Source organism: Schistocerca serialis, unplaced genomic scaffold, assembly GCF_023864345.2.
Source record: "Schistocerca serialis cubense isolate TAMUIC-IGC-003099 unplaced genomic scaffold, iqSchSeri2.2 HiC_scaffold_842, whole genome shotgun sequence".
In the NCBI taxonomy this organism is placed as follows: domain Eukaryota; kingdom Metazoa; phylum Arthropoda; class Insecta; order Orthoptera; family Acrididae; genus Schistocerca; species Schistocerca serialis.
Window position 1 is genome coordinate 330,163 of NW_026048455.1, and position 17,676 is coordinate 347,838.

A 17,676-nucleotide genomic window follows, 5' to 3' on the forward strand; every position below is an offset into this window, starting at 1 on the left:
CGCTCTAGTCCTACCCTCTAAAATAGGAGGGTAATCCTTTTTTTTATAAGTACAAAGACCTGTTTATTTCTACAAAAGTTTACATCAGCTTACAGCTTGAACATTTTGCAATTTTTCGACATAAACACCATTTCTGTCGACGCATTTTTGTAGAAGCTGTGGCAGTTTTTGTATGCCCATGTCATACCAGCTGGCAGCCATGCTGTTCAGAAAGTTATGAAGCTCTTCTTTCACCTCGTCGTCGGAGCTGAATCGCTGGGACCACAATTGACGCTGACGGGTACTGTGAGACTCCGAAAAAACTCAAACGGGCAACTCAAAACCGGAGAAGATGAATGTTGAGCAAGAGTGTACACATTCTCCATGACAACGCTCGCCCACATTTCGCTCGGTAAACCGTTGCTCTCCTGCAACTGTTTCTGTGGAACATAATCACCCACCCACCCTTTAGTCCTGACTTGGCGCCCAGTGAATATCACCTGTTTCCTAGGTTAAAAGAACATTTGGCCGGAAAGCGATTCAGGTCCGACGACGAGGTGAATGAAGAGGTTCATAACTTTCTGATCAGCATGGCGGCGAGCTGGTATGACATGGGCATACGAAAACTGCCACAGCGTCTACAAAAATGCATCGACAGAATTGGTGATTATGTCTAAAAATAGCTAAATGTGCAAGCTGTAGCCGGTCGGTGTGGCCGTGCAGTTCTAGGCGCTTCAGTCTGGAACCGCGTGACCGCTACGGTCGCAGGTTCGAATCCTGCCTCGGGCATGGATGCGTGTGATGTCCTTAGGTTAGTTAGGTTTAAGTAGTTCTAAGTTCTAGGGGACTGATGACCACAGATGTTAAGTCCCATAGTGCTCAGAGCCATTTGAACCATTTTTCAAGCTGTAAACGGATGTAAACTATTGTAGAAATAAACAGATCTATGTACTTATAAAAAATAAGAGACCCTACTGTTGGGACTACCCTCGTATTTAACGTTTCTCCTGAAACACACTGTATGTACCACCAAAAAAGCTGCTTTAAACATTTTACTGGAACTATTTTCGACCACAACATCGTCATCTGAGATATTTAAAAGTGGTGAGGAAATTGTAGAAATTAGGTCCATCAAAATCAGGCTTCGCAGTAGCTGTTTGGTGGTGCTTGTAGAAACGACATGACTTTTTTTGGAAATGCAGCCTTGAATGTTACTCACCTCGCGCTGTCTGTTCGCAGTGGGCGCACGGGAGAGCGGCGGCGCGTCGCGCTACCCCGTCATGGTGTACGTCCACGGCGACTCCTACGAGTGGAGTTCCGGAAACCCTTACGACGGCAGCGTCCTCGCCAGCTACGGCGGCGTCGTCGTCGTCACAATCAACTACCGTCTCGGCGTTCTAGGTCAGTGGCGTACGCAAAGTGGCTCCTTCCCCTCCCGTCACTGGCACAGATGTCCCATCAGTACTCGAGCGGCCTTCCCCATTGTTGACTCTCACAAGTAGACCACTTATCCGCCCGCCTGCTCGACTAGAGTACTGGCCCGGCTGCCTCGGAAAACGAGGTCGCGAGCGGAACTCGTGCGCTCAGAAGTTTTGACAGTTTGATGTCTTACCACGCTTTTCACCTCAAGTGGTAAAAACTTTCTCGTTCCTTCTAAATTGTTTCGGAAACCGCTGACGTGGCTGCACCTGTGCCTTTAAAAATAAGACTATTAAAGTAGAAGTTTACATAAATGGCCTTTTATAGCACTTATATTTTGTGTAACACAATGAGAGATGATTCTAAATGTATAACACGTTGCTCTGAGCTTTTTCATTATCTAATGCTATTTTGCCTGAAACTGACATGGTGAGACCGTGGCTGTGTACAATTAATGTAGGTTAATTCTTACAATGAAGAAAACAGCAACCAGGCACTATTAATACTGCTATTTATTTAGGTAAATAGCGCCGATACCGGTTTCGAACTGGCAAGTTCATCATCAGACGGCTGTTCACATGATTTTCAAGATACACTTTACATTATCGAATAACAAAAATCGAAAACGGATGATAATGTAAAGTGTATCTTGAAAATCATGTGAACAGCCTTCTGTTGATGAACTTGCCAGTTCGAAACCGACAAGGTGCTACAGTCTGGAGCCGAGCGGCCGCTACGGTCGCAGGTTAGAATCCTGCCTTGGGCATGGATGTGTGTGATGTCCTTAGGTTAGTTAGGTTTAATTCGCTCTCAGCTCTAGGCGACCGATGACCTAGGAAGTTAAGTCGCATAATGCTCAGAGCAATTTGAATCATTTTTGAAACCGGTAACGGCGCTATTTACCTTAATAAATAGAAGTATTAATAGTGGCTGGTTGCTGTTTTCTTCTTTGTAACACTTAACCTACATTAATTCTTCATTATCTATGAGCTGCCTGAATTTTAATATTATCCAGCTAAACCCCAAGGACTTATACACTGTATATTCTAGTGTTCTACCATTATTTCCTATTTATGTTCTAACAAGTGATTATTGTTGTTTGGAAATCATGTAAAATGAATATTTGTATTCAAGATTACGGATTCGAACATCGTCTCGAAACACAAATTTAAACAGCCTCATTCCATCATTTTAAGTTACGATTTCCGTGCAAACTGATTTCATCCTCACAGTTAATTTTCACTTTACGTGCGTGTAGACACTGACAGTTTTTATATCACCTTCGCACGGGCTCAAATTTGCGAAAGCGATTGTTCAACGCACTTTCGTTTTGTACTTACACATTGTAATTTCCGAAAATTTACTCTGTGAGGGCAGCAACAACTAACAAATTTACAGAAGGTGTTTGTAAAACCTTATTCATTGCAGATACAACATTTTTAGTTTTTCGAGATATTATATATGTTTTACGAGTGTCATCTGTTTTACTTGTATTTGATGCTCATTTCTATGATTGTTTCATATGTGTGTGTGTGTGTGTGTGTTTGTGTGTGTGTGTGTGTGTGTGTGTGTGTGTGTGTGTGTGTGTGCGTTTTTATTTTGGTTTCCATACGACTCGCCAGTTGCAACGTGGATGGTTGATGAGTAAATGCTGTATCGTGATTGAGTGAAGTGAATTGGGGAGGGGTTTTTTAAGCCGGCGACAGGTCGAGTGACGAAACTGTCTGAGCTCTGTAAGGGAGCTGACAAGCTGAGAAAAGAAATTTCTGTTAGTGGATGTTAGGTCGATGGCGGTAGAGGGCTAGGTGACGAAATGGATCATAGTTGTGTGGAGGAAAGGATTTAGGTATTTATTGCATAGAGAGACGAAATTATATCTAAATTTTTATAAAGATTATCAAATACATGATCTATTTCATCGGTGCAGTTTTCAGCCAGTTATTCAATACTTCTGAAATTAGTTGTACATCTTCTAGGGATTTTCAACTTACTAGATGTGTGTGTGTGTGTGTGTGTGTGTGTGTGTGTGTGTGTGTGTGCGCGTGCGTGCGTGTATGCGCGCGTGCGTGTTTGGGCTGTATTAGGGGGACTGGGGAAAGGGAGTAGTGTTGTATATTGCAACGGGAGAAGGGAGGAGTTTGCGTAATGAGAGAGGCAACGGCATAGTAAGATGGTTACGGTTTGACAGTAAATCGAAGCACAATAAAACGAAATTCAAAATGTAAAAAAAGGGTATTCCGCTAATGATCGAGACTGACGATAATTGGCTTATAAAAAATTAAACGCAAGATAGAACTATCAATGATTATTACACCTCTGATTCAGAAAACGAAATACACTTTACCACAGGCAAGTACAAAGGAGACCACCCCTCCATAGAAATGGCCAAAGTGAGGTCAGTAAACGTGTATACAGTAGAAGCGGAAAGTTCTGACTCATATGTAGCAAGGAGCTTTTAAGGTGAATACGAAATTATATCAAAATGTTTATAAAGATTATTAAATACATGATGTATTTCATCGGTGCAGTTTTCACCCAGTTATTCAATACTTCTGAAATTAGTTGTACATCTTCTAGGGATTTTCAACTTTCGAGATGTGTGTGTGTGTTTGTGTGTGTGTGTGTATGTGTGCGTGTATGCGCGCGTGCTTGTTTGGGCTGTATTAAGGGAGGCTGGGGAAAGGGAGTAGTGTTGTACATTGCAACGGGAGAAGGGAGGAGTTTGCGTAATGAGAGAGGCAACGGCATAGTAAGATGGTTACGGTTTGACAGTAAATCGAAGTACAATTAAACGAAATTCAAAATGTAAAAAAAGTGTATTCCGCAAATGATCGAGACTGACGATAATTGGCTTATAAAAAGTTAAACACAAGATAGAACTATCAATGATTACTACACCTCTGATACAGAAAACGAAATACACTTTACCACAGGCCAGTACAAAGGAGACCACCCCTCCATAGATATGGCCAAAGTGAGGTCAGTAAACGTGTATACAGTAGAAGCGGAAAGATCTGACTCATATGTAGCAAGGAGCTTATAAGGTGAATACGAAATTATATCTAAATGTTTATAAAGATTATTAAATACATGATGTATTTCATCGGTGCAGTTTTCAGCCAGTTATTCAATACTTCTGAAATTAGTTGTACGTCTTCTAGGGATTTTCAACTTTCGAGATGTGTGTGTGTGTGTGTGTGTGTGTGTGTGTGTGTGTGTGTGTGTGTGTATGCGCGCGTGCTTGTTTGGGCTGTATTAAGGGAGGCTGGGGAAAGGGAGTAGTGTTGTACATTGCAACGGGAGAAGAGAGGAGTTTGCGTAATGAGAGAGGCAACGGCATAGTAAGATGGTTACGGTTTGACAGTAAATCGAAGTACAATTAAACGAAATTCAAAATGTAAAAAAAGTGTATTCCGCAAATAATCGAGACTGACGATAATTCGCTTATAAAAAGTTAAACACAAGATAGAACTATCAATGATTACTACACCTCTGATACAGAAAACGAAATACACTTTACCACAGGCCAGTACAAAGGAGACTACCCCTCCATAGAAAAGGCCAAAGTGAGGTCAGTAAACGTGTATACAGTAGAAGCGGAAAGACATGACTCATGTGTAGCAAGGAGCTTATAAGGTGAATACGAAATTATATCAAAATGTTTATAAAGATTATTAAAAACATGATGTATTTCATCGGTGCAGTTTTCACCCAGTTATTCAATACTTCTGAAATTAGTTGTACATCTTCTAGGGATTTTCAACTTTTGAGATGTGTGTGTGTGTTTGTGTGTGTGTGTGTGTGTGTGCGTGTATGCGCGCGTGCTTGTTTGGGCTGTATTAAGGGAGGCTGGGGAAAGGGAGTAGTGTTGTACATTGCAACGGGAGAAGGGAGGAGTTTGCGTAATGAGAGAGGCAACGGCATAGTAAGATGGTTACGGTTTGACAGTAAATCGAAGTACAATTAAACGAAATTCAAAATGTAAAAAAAGTGTATTCCGCAAATGATCGAGACTGACGATAATTGGCTTATAAAAAGTTAAACACAAGATAGAACTATCAATGATTACTACACCTCTGATACAGAAAACGAAATACACTTTACCACAGGCCAGTACAAAGGAGACCACCCCTCCATAGATATGGCCAAAGTGAGGTCAGTAAACGTGTATACAGTAGAAGCGGAAAGATCTGACTCATATGTAGCAAGGAGCTTATAAGGTGAATACGAAATTATATCTAAATGTTTATAAAGATTATTAAATACATGATGTATTTCATCGGTGCAGTTTTCACCCAGTTATTCAATACTTCTGAAATTAGTTGTACATCTTCTAGGGATTTTCAACTTTTGAGATGTGTGTGTGTGTTTGTGTGTGTGTGTGTGTGTGTGCGTGTATGCGCGCGTGCTTGTTTGGGCTGTATTAAGGGAGGCTGGGGAAAGGGAGTAGTGTTGTACATTGCAACGGGAGAAGGGAGGAGTTTGCGTAATGAGAGAGGCAACGGCATAGTAAGATGGTTACGGTTTGACAGTAAATCGAAGTACAATTAAACGAAATTCAAAATGTAAAAAAAGTGTATTCCGCAAATAATCGAGACTGACGATAATTCGCTTATAAAAAGTTAAACACAAGATAGAACTATCAATTATTACTACACCTCTGATACAGAAAACGAAATACACTTTACCACAGGCCAGTACAAAGGAGACCACCCCTCCATAGATATGGCCAAAGTGAGGTCAGTAAACGTGTATACAGTAGAAGCGGAAAGATCTGACTCATATGTAGCAAGGAGCTTATAAGGTGAATACGAAATTATATCTAAATGTTTATAAAGATTATTAAATACATGATGTATTTCATCGGTGCAGTTTTCAGCCAGTTATTCAATACTTCTGAAATTAGTTGTACGTCTTCTAGCGATTTTCAACTTTCGAGATGTGTGTGTGTGTGTGTGTGTGTGTGTGTGTGTGTGTGTGTGTGTGTATGCGCGCGTGCTTGTTTGGGCTGTATTAAGGGAGGCTGGGGAAAGGGAGTAGTGTTGTACATTGCAACGGGAGAAGAGAGGAGTTTGCGTAATGAGAGAGGCAACGGCATAGTAAGATGGTTACGGTTTGACAGTAAATCGAAGTACAATTAAACGAAATTCAAAATGTAAAAAAAGTGTATTCCGCAAATAATCGAGACTGACGATAATTCGCTTATAAAAAGTTAAACACAAGATAGAACTATCAATGATTACTACACCTCTGATACAGAAAACGAAATACACTTTACCACAGGCCAGTACAAAGGAGACCACCCCTCCATAGATATGGCCAAAGTGAGGTCAGTAAACGTGTATACAGTAGAAGCGGAAAGATCTGACTCATATGTAGCAAGGAGCTTATAAGGTGAATACGAAATTATATCTAAATGTTTATAAAGATTATTAAATACATGATGTATTTCATCGGTGCAGTTTTCAGCCAGTTATTCAATACTTCTGAAATTAGTTGTACGTCTTCTAGGGATTTTCAACTTTCGAGATGTGTGTGTGTGTGTGTGTGTGTGTGTGTGTGTGTGTGTGTGTGTGTGTGTATGCGCGCGTGCTTGTTTGGGCTGTATTAAGGGAGGCTGGGGAAAGGGAGTAGTGTTGTACATTGCAACGGGAGAAGAGAGGAGTTTGCGTAATGAGAGAGGCAACGGCATAGTAAGATGGTTACGGTTTGACAGTAAATCGAAGTACAATTAAACGAAATTCAAAATGTAAAAAAAGTGTATTCCGCAAATAATCGAGACTGACGATAATTCGCTTATAAAAAGTTAAACACAAGATAGAACTATCAATGATTACTACACCTCTGATACAGAAAACGAAATACACTTTACCACAGGCCAGTACAAAGGAGACCACCCCTCCATAGATATGGCCAAAGTGAGGTCAGTAAACGTGTATACAGTAGAAGCGGAAAGATCTGACTCATATGTAGCAAGGAGCTTATAAGGTGAATACGAAATTATATCTAAATGTTTATAAAGATTATTAAATACATGATGTATTTCATTGGTGCAGTTTTCACCCAGTTATTCAATACTTCTGAAATTAGTTGTACATCTTCTAGGGATTTTCAACTTTTGAGATGTGTGTGTGTGTTTGTGTGTGTGTGTGTGTGTGTGCGTGTATGCGCGCGTGCTTGTTTGGGCTGTATTAAGGGAGGCTGGGGAAAGGGAGTAGTGTTGTACATTGCAACGGGAGAAGGGAGGAGTTTGCGTAATGAGAGAGGCAACGGCATAGTAAGATGGTTACGGTTTGACAGTAAATCGAAGTACAATTAAACGAAATTCAAAATGTAAAAAAAGTGTATTCCGCAAATAATCGAGACTGACGATAATTGGCTTATAAAAAGTTAAACACAAGATAGAACTATCAATGATTACTACACCTCTGATACAGAAAACGAAATACACTTTACCACAGGCCAGTACAAAGGAGACCACCCCTCCATAGATATGGCCAAAGTGAGGTTAGTAAACGTGTATACAGTAGAAGCGGAAAGATCTGACTCATATGTAGCAAGGAGCTTATAAGGTGAATACGAAATTATATCTAAATGTTTATAAAGATTATTAAATACATGATGTATTTCATCGGTGCAGTTTTCAGCCAGTTATTCAATACTTCTGAAATTAGTTGTACGTCTTCTAGGGATTTTCAACTTTCGAGATGTGTGTGTGTGTGTGTGTGTGTGTGTGTGTGTGGGTGTGTGTGTGTGTGTATGCGCGCGTGCTTGTTTGGGCTGTATTAAGGGAGGCTGGGGAAAGGGAGTAGTGTTGTACATTGCAACGGGAGAAGAGAGGAGTTTGCGTAATGAGAGAGGCAACGGCATAGTAAGATGGTTACGGTTTGACAGTAAATCGAAGTACAATTAAACGAAATTCAAAATGTAAAAAAAGTGTATTCCGCAAATAATCGAGACTGACGATAATTCGCTTATAAAAAGTTAAACACAAGATAGAACTATCAATGATTACTACACCTCTGATACAGAAAACGAAATACACTTTACCACAGGCCAGTACAAAGGAGACCACCCCTCCATAGATATGGCCAAAGTGAGGTCAGTAAACGTGTATACAGTAGAAGCGGAAAGATCTGACTCATATGTAGCAAGGAGCTTATAAGGTGAATACGAAATTATATCTAAATGTTTATAAAGATTATTAAATACATGATGTATTTCATCGGTGCAGTTTTCAGCCAGTTATTCAATACTTCTGAAATTAGTTGTACGTCTTCTAGGGATTTTCAACTTTCGAGATGTGTGTGTGTGTGTGTGTGTGTGTGTGTGTGTGTGTGTGTGTGTGTGTATGCGCGCGTGCTTGTTTGGGCTGTATTAAGGGAGGCTGGGGAAAGGGAGTAGTGTTGTACATTGCAACGGGAGAAGAGAGGAGTTTGCGTAATGAGAGAGGCAACGGCATAGTAAGATGGTTACGGTTTGACAGTAAATCGAAGTACAATTAAACGAAATTCAAAATGTAAAAAAAGTGTATTCCGCAAATAATCGAGACTGACGATAATTCGCTTATAAAAAGTTAAACACAAGATAGAACTATCAATGATTACTACACCTCTGATACAGAAAACGAAATACACTGTACCACAGGCCAGTACAAAGGAGACAACCCCTCCATAGAAAAGGCCAAAGTGAGGTCAGTAAACGTGTATACAGTAGAAGCGGAAAGATCTGACTCATGTGTAGCAAGGAGCTTATAAGGTGAATACGAAATTATATCAAAATGTTTATAAAGATTATTAAAAACATGATGTATTTCATCGGTGCAGTTTTCACCCAGTTATTCAATACTTCTGAAATTAGTTGTACATCTTCTAGGGATTTTCAACTTTTGAGATGTGTGTGTGTGTTTGTGTGTGTGTGTGTGTGTGTGCGTGTATGCGCGCGTGCTTGTTTGGGCTGTATTAAGGGAGGCTGGGGAAAGGGAGTAGTGTTGTACATTGCAACGGGAGAAGGGAGGAGTTTGCGTAATGAGAGAGGCAACGGCATAGTAAGATGGTTACGGTTTGACAGTAAATCGAAGTACAATTAAACGAAATTCAAAATGTAAAAAAAGTGTATTCCGCAAATAATCGAGACTGACGATAATTCGCTTATAAAAAGTTAAACACAAGATAGAACTATCAATGATTACTACACCTCTGATACAGAAAACGAAATACACTTTACCACAGGCCAGTACAAAGGAGACCACCCCTCCATAGATATGGCCAAAGTGAGGTCAGTAAACGTGTATACAGTAGAAGCGGAAAGATCTGACTCATATGTAGCAAGGAGCTTATAAGGTGAATACGAAATTATATCTAAATGTTTATAAAGATTATTAAATACATGATGTATTTCATCGGTGCAGTTTTCAGCCAGTTATTCAATACTTCTGAAATTAGTTGTACGTCTTCTAGGGATTTTCAACTTTCGAGATGTGTGTGTGTGTGTGTGTGTGTGTGTGTGTGTGTGTGTGTGTGTGTGTATGCGCGCGTGCTTGTTTGGGCTGTATTAAGGGAGGCTGGGGAAAGGGAGTAGTGTTGTACATTGCAACGGGAGAAGAGAGGAGTTTGCGTAATGAGAGAGGCAACGGCATAGTAAGATGGTTACGGTTTGACAGTAAATCGAAGTACAATTAAACGAAATTCAAAATGTAAAAAAAGTGTATTCCGCAAATAATCGAGACTGACGATAATTCGCTTATAAAAAGTTAAACACAAGATAGAACTATCAATGATTACTACACCTCTGATACAGAAAACGAAATACACTGTACCACAGGCCAGTACAAAGGAGACAACCCCTCCATAGAAAAGGCCAAAGTGAGGTCAGTAAACGTGTATACAGTAGAAGCGGAAAGATCTGACTCATGTGTAGCAAGGAGCTTATAAGGTGAATACGAAATTATATCAAAATGTTTATAAAGATTATTAAAAACATGATGTATTTCATCGGTGCAGTTTTCACCCAGTTATTCAATACTTCTGAAATTAGTTGTACATCTTCTAGGGATTTTCAACTTTTGAGATGTGTGTGTGTGTTTGTGTGTGTGTGTGTGTGTGTGTGCGTGTATGCGCGCGTGCTTGTTTGGGCTGTATTAAGGGAGGCTGGGGAAAGGGAGTAGTGTTGTACATTGCAACGGGAGAAGGGAGGAGTTTGCGTAATGAGAGAGGCAACGGCATAGTAAGATGGTTACGGTTTGACAGTAAATCGAAGTACAATTAAACGAAATTCAAAATGTAAAAAAAGTGTATTCCGCAAATGATCGAGACTGACGATAATTGGCTTATAAAAAGTTAAACACAAGATAGAACTATCAATGATTACTACACCTCTGATACAGAAAACGAAATACACTTTACCACAGGCCAGTACAAAGGAGACCACCCCTCCATAGATATGGCCAAAGTGAGGTCAGTAAACGTGTATACAGTAGAAGCGGAAAGATCTGACTCATATGTAGCAAGGAGCTTATAAGGTGAATACGAAATTATATCTAAATGTTTATAAAGATTATTAAATACATGATGTATTTCATCGGTGCAGTTTTCAGCCAGTTATTCAATACTTCTGAAATTAGTTGTACGTCTTCTAGGGATTTTCAACTTTCGAGATGTGTGTGTGTGTGTGTGTGTGTGTGTGTGTGTGTGTGTGTGTGTGTGTGTATGCGCGCGTGCTTGTTTGGGCTGTATTAAGGGAGGCTGGGGAAAGGGAGTAGTGTTGTACATTGCAACGGGAGAAGAGAGGAGTTTGCGTAATGAGAGAGGCAACGGCATAGTAAGATGGTTACGGTTTGACAGTAAATCGAAGTACAATTAAACGAAATTCAAAATGTAAAAAAAGTGTATTCCGCAAATAATCGAGACTGACGATAATTCGCTTATAAAAAGTTAAACACAAGATAGAACTATCAATGATTACTACACCTCTGATACAGAAAACGAAATACACTTTACCACAGGCCAGTACAAAGGAGACCACCCCTCCATAGATATGGCCAAAGTGAGGTCAGTAAACGTGTATACAGTAGAAGCGGAAAGATCTGACTCATATGTAGCAAGGAGCTTATAAGGTGAATACGAAATTATATCTAAATGTTTATAAAGATTATTAAATACATGATGTATTTCATCGGTGCAGTTTTCACCCAGTTATTCAATACTTCTGAAATTAGTTGTACATCTTCTAGGGATTTTCAACTTTTGAGATGTGTGTGTGTGTTTGTGTGTGTGTGTGTGTGTGTGCGTGTATGCGCGCGTGCTTGTTTGGGCTGTATTAAGGGAGGCTGGGGAAAGGGAGTAGTGTTGTACATTGCAACGGGAGAAGGGAGGAGTTTGCGTAATGAGAGAGGCAACGGCATAGTAAGATGGTTACGGTTTGACAGTAAATCGAAGTACAATTAAACGAAATTCAAAATGTAAAAAAAGTGTATTCCGCAAATAATCGAGACTGACGATAATTCGCTTATAAAAAGTTAAACACAAGATAGAACTATCAATGATTACTACACCTCTGATACAGAAAACGAAATACACTTTACCACAGGCCAGTACAAAGGAGACCACCCCTCCATAGATATGGCCAAAGTGAGGTCAGTAAACGTGTATACAGTAGAAGCGGAAAGATCTGACTCATATGTAGCAAGGAGCTTATAAGGTGAATACGAAATTATATCTAAATGTTTATAAAGATTATTAAATACATGATGTATTTCATCGGTGCAGTTTTCAGCCAGTTATTCAATACTTCTGAAATTAGTTGTACGTCTTCTAGGGATTTTCAACTTTCGAGATGTGTGTGTGTGTGTGTGTGTGTGTGTGTGTGTGTGTATGCGCGCGTGCTTGTTTGGGCTGTATTAAGGGAGGCTGGGGAAAGGGAGTAGTGTTGTACATTGCAACGGGAGAAGAGAGGAGTTTGCGTAATGAGAGAGGCAACGGCATAGTAAGATGGTTACGGTTTGACAGTAAATCGAAGTACAATTAAACGAAATTCAAAATGTAAAAAAAGTGTATTCCGCAAATAATCGAGACTGACGATAATTCGCTTATAAAAAGTTAAACACAAGATAGAACTATCAATGATTACTACACCTCTGATACAGAAAACGAAATACACTTTACCACAGGCCAGTACAAAGGAGACCACCCCTCCATAGATATGGCCAAAGTGAGGTCAGTAAACGTGTATACAGTAGAAGCGGAAAGATCTGACTCATATGTAGCAAGGAGCTTATAAGGTGAATACGAAATCATATCTAAATGTTTATAAAGATTATTAAATACATGATGTATTTCATCGGTGCAGTTTTCACCCAGTTATTCAATACTTCTGAAATTAGTTGTACGTCTTCTAGGGATTTTCAACTTTCGAGATGTGTGTGTGTGTGTGTGTGTGTGTGTGTGTGTGTGTGTGTGTGTGTGTGTATGCGCGCGTGCTTGTTTGGGCTGTATTAAGGGAGGCTGGGGAAAGGGAGTAGTGTTGTACATTGCAACGGGAGAAGAGAGGAGTTTGCGTAATGAGAGAGGCAACGGCATAGTAAGATGGTTACGGTTTGACAGTAAATCGAAGTACAATTAAACGAAATTCAAAATGTAAAAAAAGTGTATTCCGCAAATAATCGAGACTGACGATAATTCGCTTATAAAAAGTTAAACACAAGATAGAACTATCAATGATTACTACACCTCTGATACAGAAAACGAAATACACTTTACCACAGGCCAGTACAAAGGAGACCACCCCTCCATAGATATGGCCAAAGTGAGGTCAGTAAACGTGTATACAGTAGAAGCGGAAAGATCTGACTCATATGTAGCAAGGAGCTTATAAGGTGAATACGAAATCATATCTAAATATTTATAAAGATTATTAAATACATGATGTATTTCATCGGTGCAGTTTTCAGCCAGTTATTCAATACTTCTGAAATTAGTTGTACGTCTTCTAGGGATTTTCAACTTTTGAGATGTGTGTGTGTGTTTGTGTGTGTGTGTGTGTGTGTGCGTGTATGCGCGCGTGCTTGTTTGGGCTGTATTAAGGGAGGCTGGGGAAAGGGAGTAGTGTTGTACATTGCAACGGGAGAAGAGAGGAGTTTGCGTAATGAGAGAGGCAACGGCATAGTAAGATGGTTACGGTTTGACAGTAAATCGAAGTACAATTAAACGAAATTCAAAATGTAAAAAAAGTGTATTCCGCAAATAATCGAGACTGACGATAATTCGCTTATAAAAAGTTAAACACAAGATAGAACTATCAATGATTACTACACCTCTGATACAGAAAACGAAATACACTTTACCACAGGCCAGTACAAAGGAGACCACCCCTCCATAGATATGGCCAAAGTGAGGTCAGTAAACGTGTATACAGTAGAAGCGGAAAGATCTGACTCATATGTAGCAAGGAGCTTATAAGGTGAATACGAAATCATATCTAAATGTTTATAAAGATTATTAAATACATGATGTATTTCATCGGTGCAGTTTTCAGCCAGTTATTCAATACTTCTGAAATTAGTTGTACGTCTTCTAGGGATTTTCAACTTTCGAGATGTGTGTGTGTGTGTGTGTGTGTGTGTGTGTGTGTGTGTGTGTGTGTGTATGCGCGCGTGCTTGTTTGGGCTGTATTAAGGGAGGCTGGGGAAAGGGAGTAGTGTTGTACATTGCAACGGGAGAAGAGAGGAGTTTGCGTAATGAGAGAGGCAACGGCATAGTAAGATGGTTACGGTTTGACAGTAAATCGAAGTACAATTAAACGAAATTCAAAATGTAAAAAAAGTGTATTCCGCAAATAATCGAGACTGACGATAATTCGCTTATAAAAAGTTAAACACAAGATAGAACTATCAATGATTACTACACCTCTGATACAGAAAACGAAATACACTTTACCACAGGCCAGTACAAAGGAGACCACCCCTCCATAGATATGGCCAAAGTGAGGTCAGTAAACGTGTATACAGTAGAAGCGGAAAGATCTGACTCATATGTAGCAAGGAGCTTATAAGGTGAATACGAAATTATATCTAAATGTTTATAAAGATTATTAAATACATGATGTATTTCATCGGTGCAGTTTTCACCCAGTTATTCAATACTTCTGAAATTAGTTGTACATCTTCTAGGGATTTTCAACTTTTGAGATGTGTGTGTGTGTTTGTGTGTGTGTGTGTGTGTGTGCGTGTATGCGCGCGTGCTTGTTTGGGCTGTATTAAGGGAGGCTGGGGAAAGGGAGTAGTGTTGTACATTGCAACGGGAGAAGGGAGGAGTTTGCGTAATGAGAGAGGCAACGGCATAGTAAGATGGTTACGGTTTGACAGTAAATCGAAGTACAATTAAACGAAATTCAAAATGTAAAAAAAGTGTATTCCGCAAATAATCGAGACTGACGATAATTCGCTTATAAAAAGTTAAACACAAGATAGAACTATCAATGATTACTACACCTCTGATACAGAAAACGAAATACACTTTACCACAGGCCAGTACAAAGGAGACCACCCCTCCATAGATATGGCCAAAGTGAGGTCAGTAAACGTGTATACAGTAGAAGCGGAAAGATCTGACTCATATGTAGCAAGGAGCTTATAAGGTGAATACGAAATTATATCTAAATGTTTATAAAGATTATTAAATACATGATGTATTTCATCGGTGCAGTTTTCAGCCAGTTATTCAATACTTCTGAAATTAGTTGTACGTCTTCTAGGGATTTTCAACTTTCGAGATGTGTGTGTGTGTGTGTGTGTGTGTGTGTGTGTGTGTATGCGCGCGTGCTTGTTTGGGCTGTATTAAGGGAGGCTGGGGAAAGGGAGTAGTGTTGTACATTGCAACGGGAGAAGAGAGGAGTTTGCGTAATGAGAGAGGCAACGGCATAGTAAGATGGTTACGGTTTGACAGTAAATCGAAGTACAATTAAACGAAATTCAAAATGTAAAAAAAGTGTATTCCGCAAATAATCGAGACTGACGATAATTCGCTTATAAAAAGTTAAACACAAGATAGAACTATCAATGATTACTACACCTCTGATACAGAAAACGAAATACACTTTACCACAGGCCAGTACAAAGGAGACCACCCCTCCATAGATATGGCCAAAGTGAGGTCAGTAAACGTGTATACAGTAGAAGCGGAAAGATCTGACTCATATGTAGCAAGGAGCTTATAAGGTGAATACGAAATTATATCTAAATGTTTATAAAGATTATTAAATACATGATGTATTTCATCGGTGCAGTTTTCAGCCAGTTATTCAATACTTCTGAAATTAGTTGTACGTCTTCTAGGGATTTTCAACTTTCGAGATGTGTGTGTGTGTGTGTGTGTGTGTGTGTGTGTGTGTGTGTGTGTGTGTGTGTGTGTATGCGCGCGTGCTTGTTTGGGCTGTATTAAGGGAGGCTGGGGAAAGGGAGTAGTGTTGTACATTGCAACGGGAGAAGAGAGGAGTTTGCGTAATGAGAGAGGCAACGGCATAGTAAGATGGTTACGGTTTGACAGTAAATCGAAGTACAATTAAACGAAATTCAAAATGTAAAAAAAGTGTATTCCGCAAATAATCGAGACTGACGATAATTCGCTTATAAAAAGTTAAACACAAGATAGAACTATCAATGATTACTACACCTCTGATACAGAAAACGAAATACACTTTACCACAGGCCAGTACAAAGGAGACCACCCCTCCATAGATATGGCCAAAGTGAGGTCAGTAAACGTGTATACAGTAGAAGCGGAAAGATCTGACTCATATGTAGCAAGGAGCTTATAAGGTGAATACGAAATCATATCTAAATGTTTATAAAGATTATTAAATACATGATGTATTTCATCGGTGCAGTTTTCACCCAGTTATTCAATACTTCTGAAATTAGTTGTACATCTTCTAGGGATTTTCAACTTTCGAGATGTGTGTGTGTGTTTGTGTGTGTGTGTGTGTGTGTGCGTGTATGCGCGCGTGCTTGTTTGGGCTGTATTAAGGGAGGCTGGGGAAAGGGAGTAGTGTTGTACATTGCAACGGGAGAAGGGAGGAGTTTGCGTAATGAGAGAGGCAACGGCATAGTAAGATGGTTACGGTTTGACAGTAAATCGAAGTACAATTAAACGAAATTCAAAATGTAAAAAAAGTGTATTCCGCAAATAATCGAGACTGACGATAATTCGCTTATAAAAAGTCAAACACAAGATAGAACTATCAATGATTACTACACCTCTGATACAGAAAACGAAATACACTTTACCACAGGCCAGTACAAAGGAGACCACCCCTCCATAGATATGGCCAAAGTGAGGTCAGTAAACGTGTATACAGTAGAAGCGGAAAGATCTGACTCATATGTAGCAAGGAGCTTATAAGGTGAATACGAAATTATATCTAAATGTTTATAAAGATTATTAAATACATGATGTATTTCATCGGTGCAGTTTTCAGCCAGTTATTCAATACTTCTGAAATTAGTTGTACGTCTTCTAGGGATTTTCAACTTTCGAGATGTGTGTGTGTGTGTGTGTGTGTGTGTGTGTGTGTGTGTGTGTATGCGCGCGTGCTTGTTTGGGCTGTATTAAGGGAGGCTGGGGAAAGGGAGTAGTGTTGTACATTGCAACGGGAGAAGAGAGGAGTTTGCGTAATGAGAGAGGCAACGGCATAGTAAGATGGTTACGGTTTGACAGTAAATCGAAGTACAATTAAACGAAATTCAAAATGTAAAAAAAGTGTATTCCGCAAATAATCGAGACTGACGATAATTCGCTTATAAAAAGTTAAACACAAGATAGAACTATCAATGATTACTACACCTCTGATACAGAAAACGAAATACACTTTACCACAGGCCAGTACAAAGGAGACCACCCCTCCATAGATATGGCCAAAGTGAGGTCAGTAAACGTGTATACAGTAGAAGCGGAAAGATCTGACTCATATGTAGCAAGGAGCTTATAAGGTGAATACGAAATTATATCTAAATGTTTATAAAGATTATTAAATACATGATGTATTTCATCGGTGCAGTTTTCACCCAGTTATTCAATACTTCTGAAATTAGTTGTACATCTTCTAGGGATTTTCAACTTTTGAGATGTGTGTGTGTGTTTGTGTGTGTGTGTGTGTGTGTGTGCGTGTATGCGCGCGTGCTTGTTTGGGCTGTATTAAGGGAGGCTGGGGAAAGGGAGTAGTGTTGTACATTGCAACGGGAGAAGGGAGGAGTTTGCGTAATGAGAGAGGCAACGGCATAGTAAG

At 39.6% G+C, this 17,676-nt stretch overlaps 1 protein-coding gene across 1 annotated transcript in view; it reads left to right on the forward strand.

Annotated features, from left to right (window-relative positions):
* The window catches only part of LOC126452251 (neuroligin-2-like), a 162,374-nt gene that overhangs the window by 9,052 nt on the left and 135,646 nt on the right, over window positions 1-17,676 (forward strand). Inside the window, exon 3 of the mRNA XM_050091042.1 lies at window positions 1,219-1,380. Within this exon, the coding sequence (XP_049946999.1) occupies window positions 1,219-1,380 (162 nt within the window). The remainder of the gene's footprint in view (window positions 1-1,218; window positions 1,381-17,676) is intronic.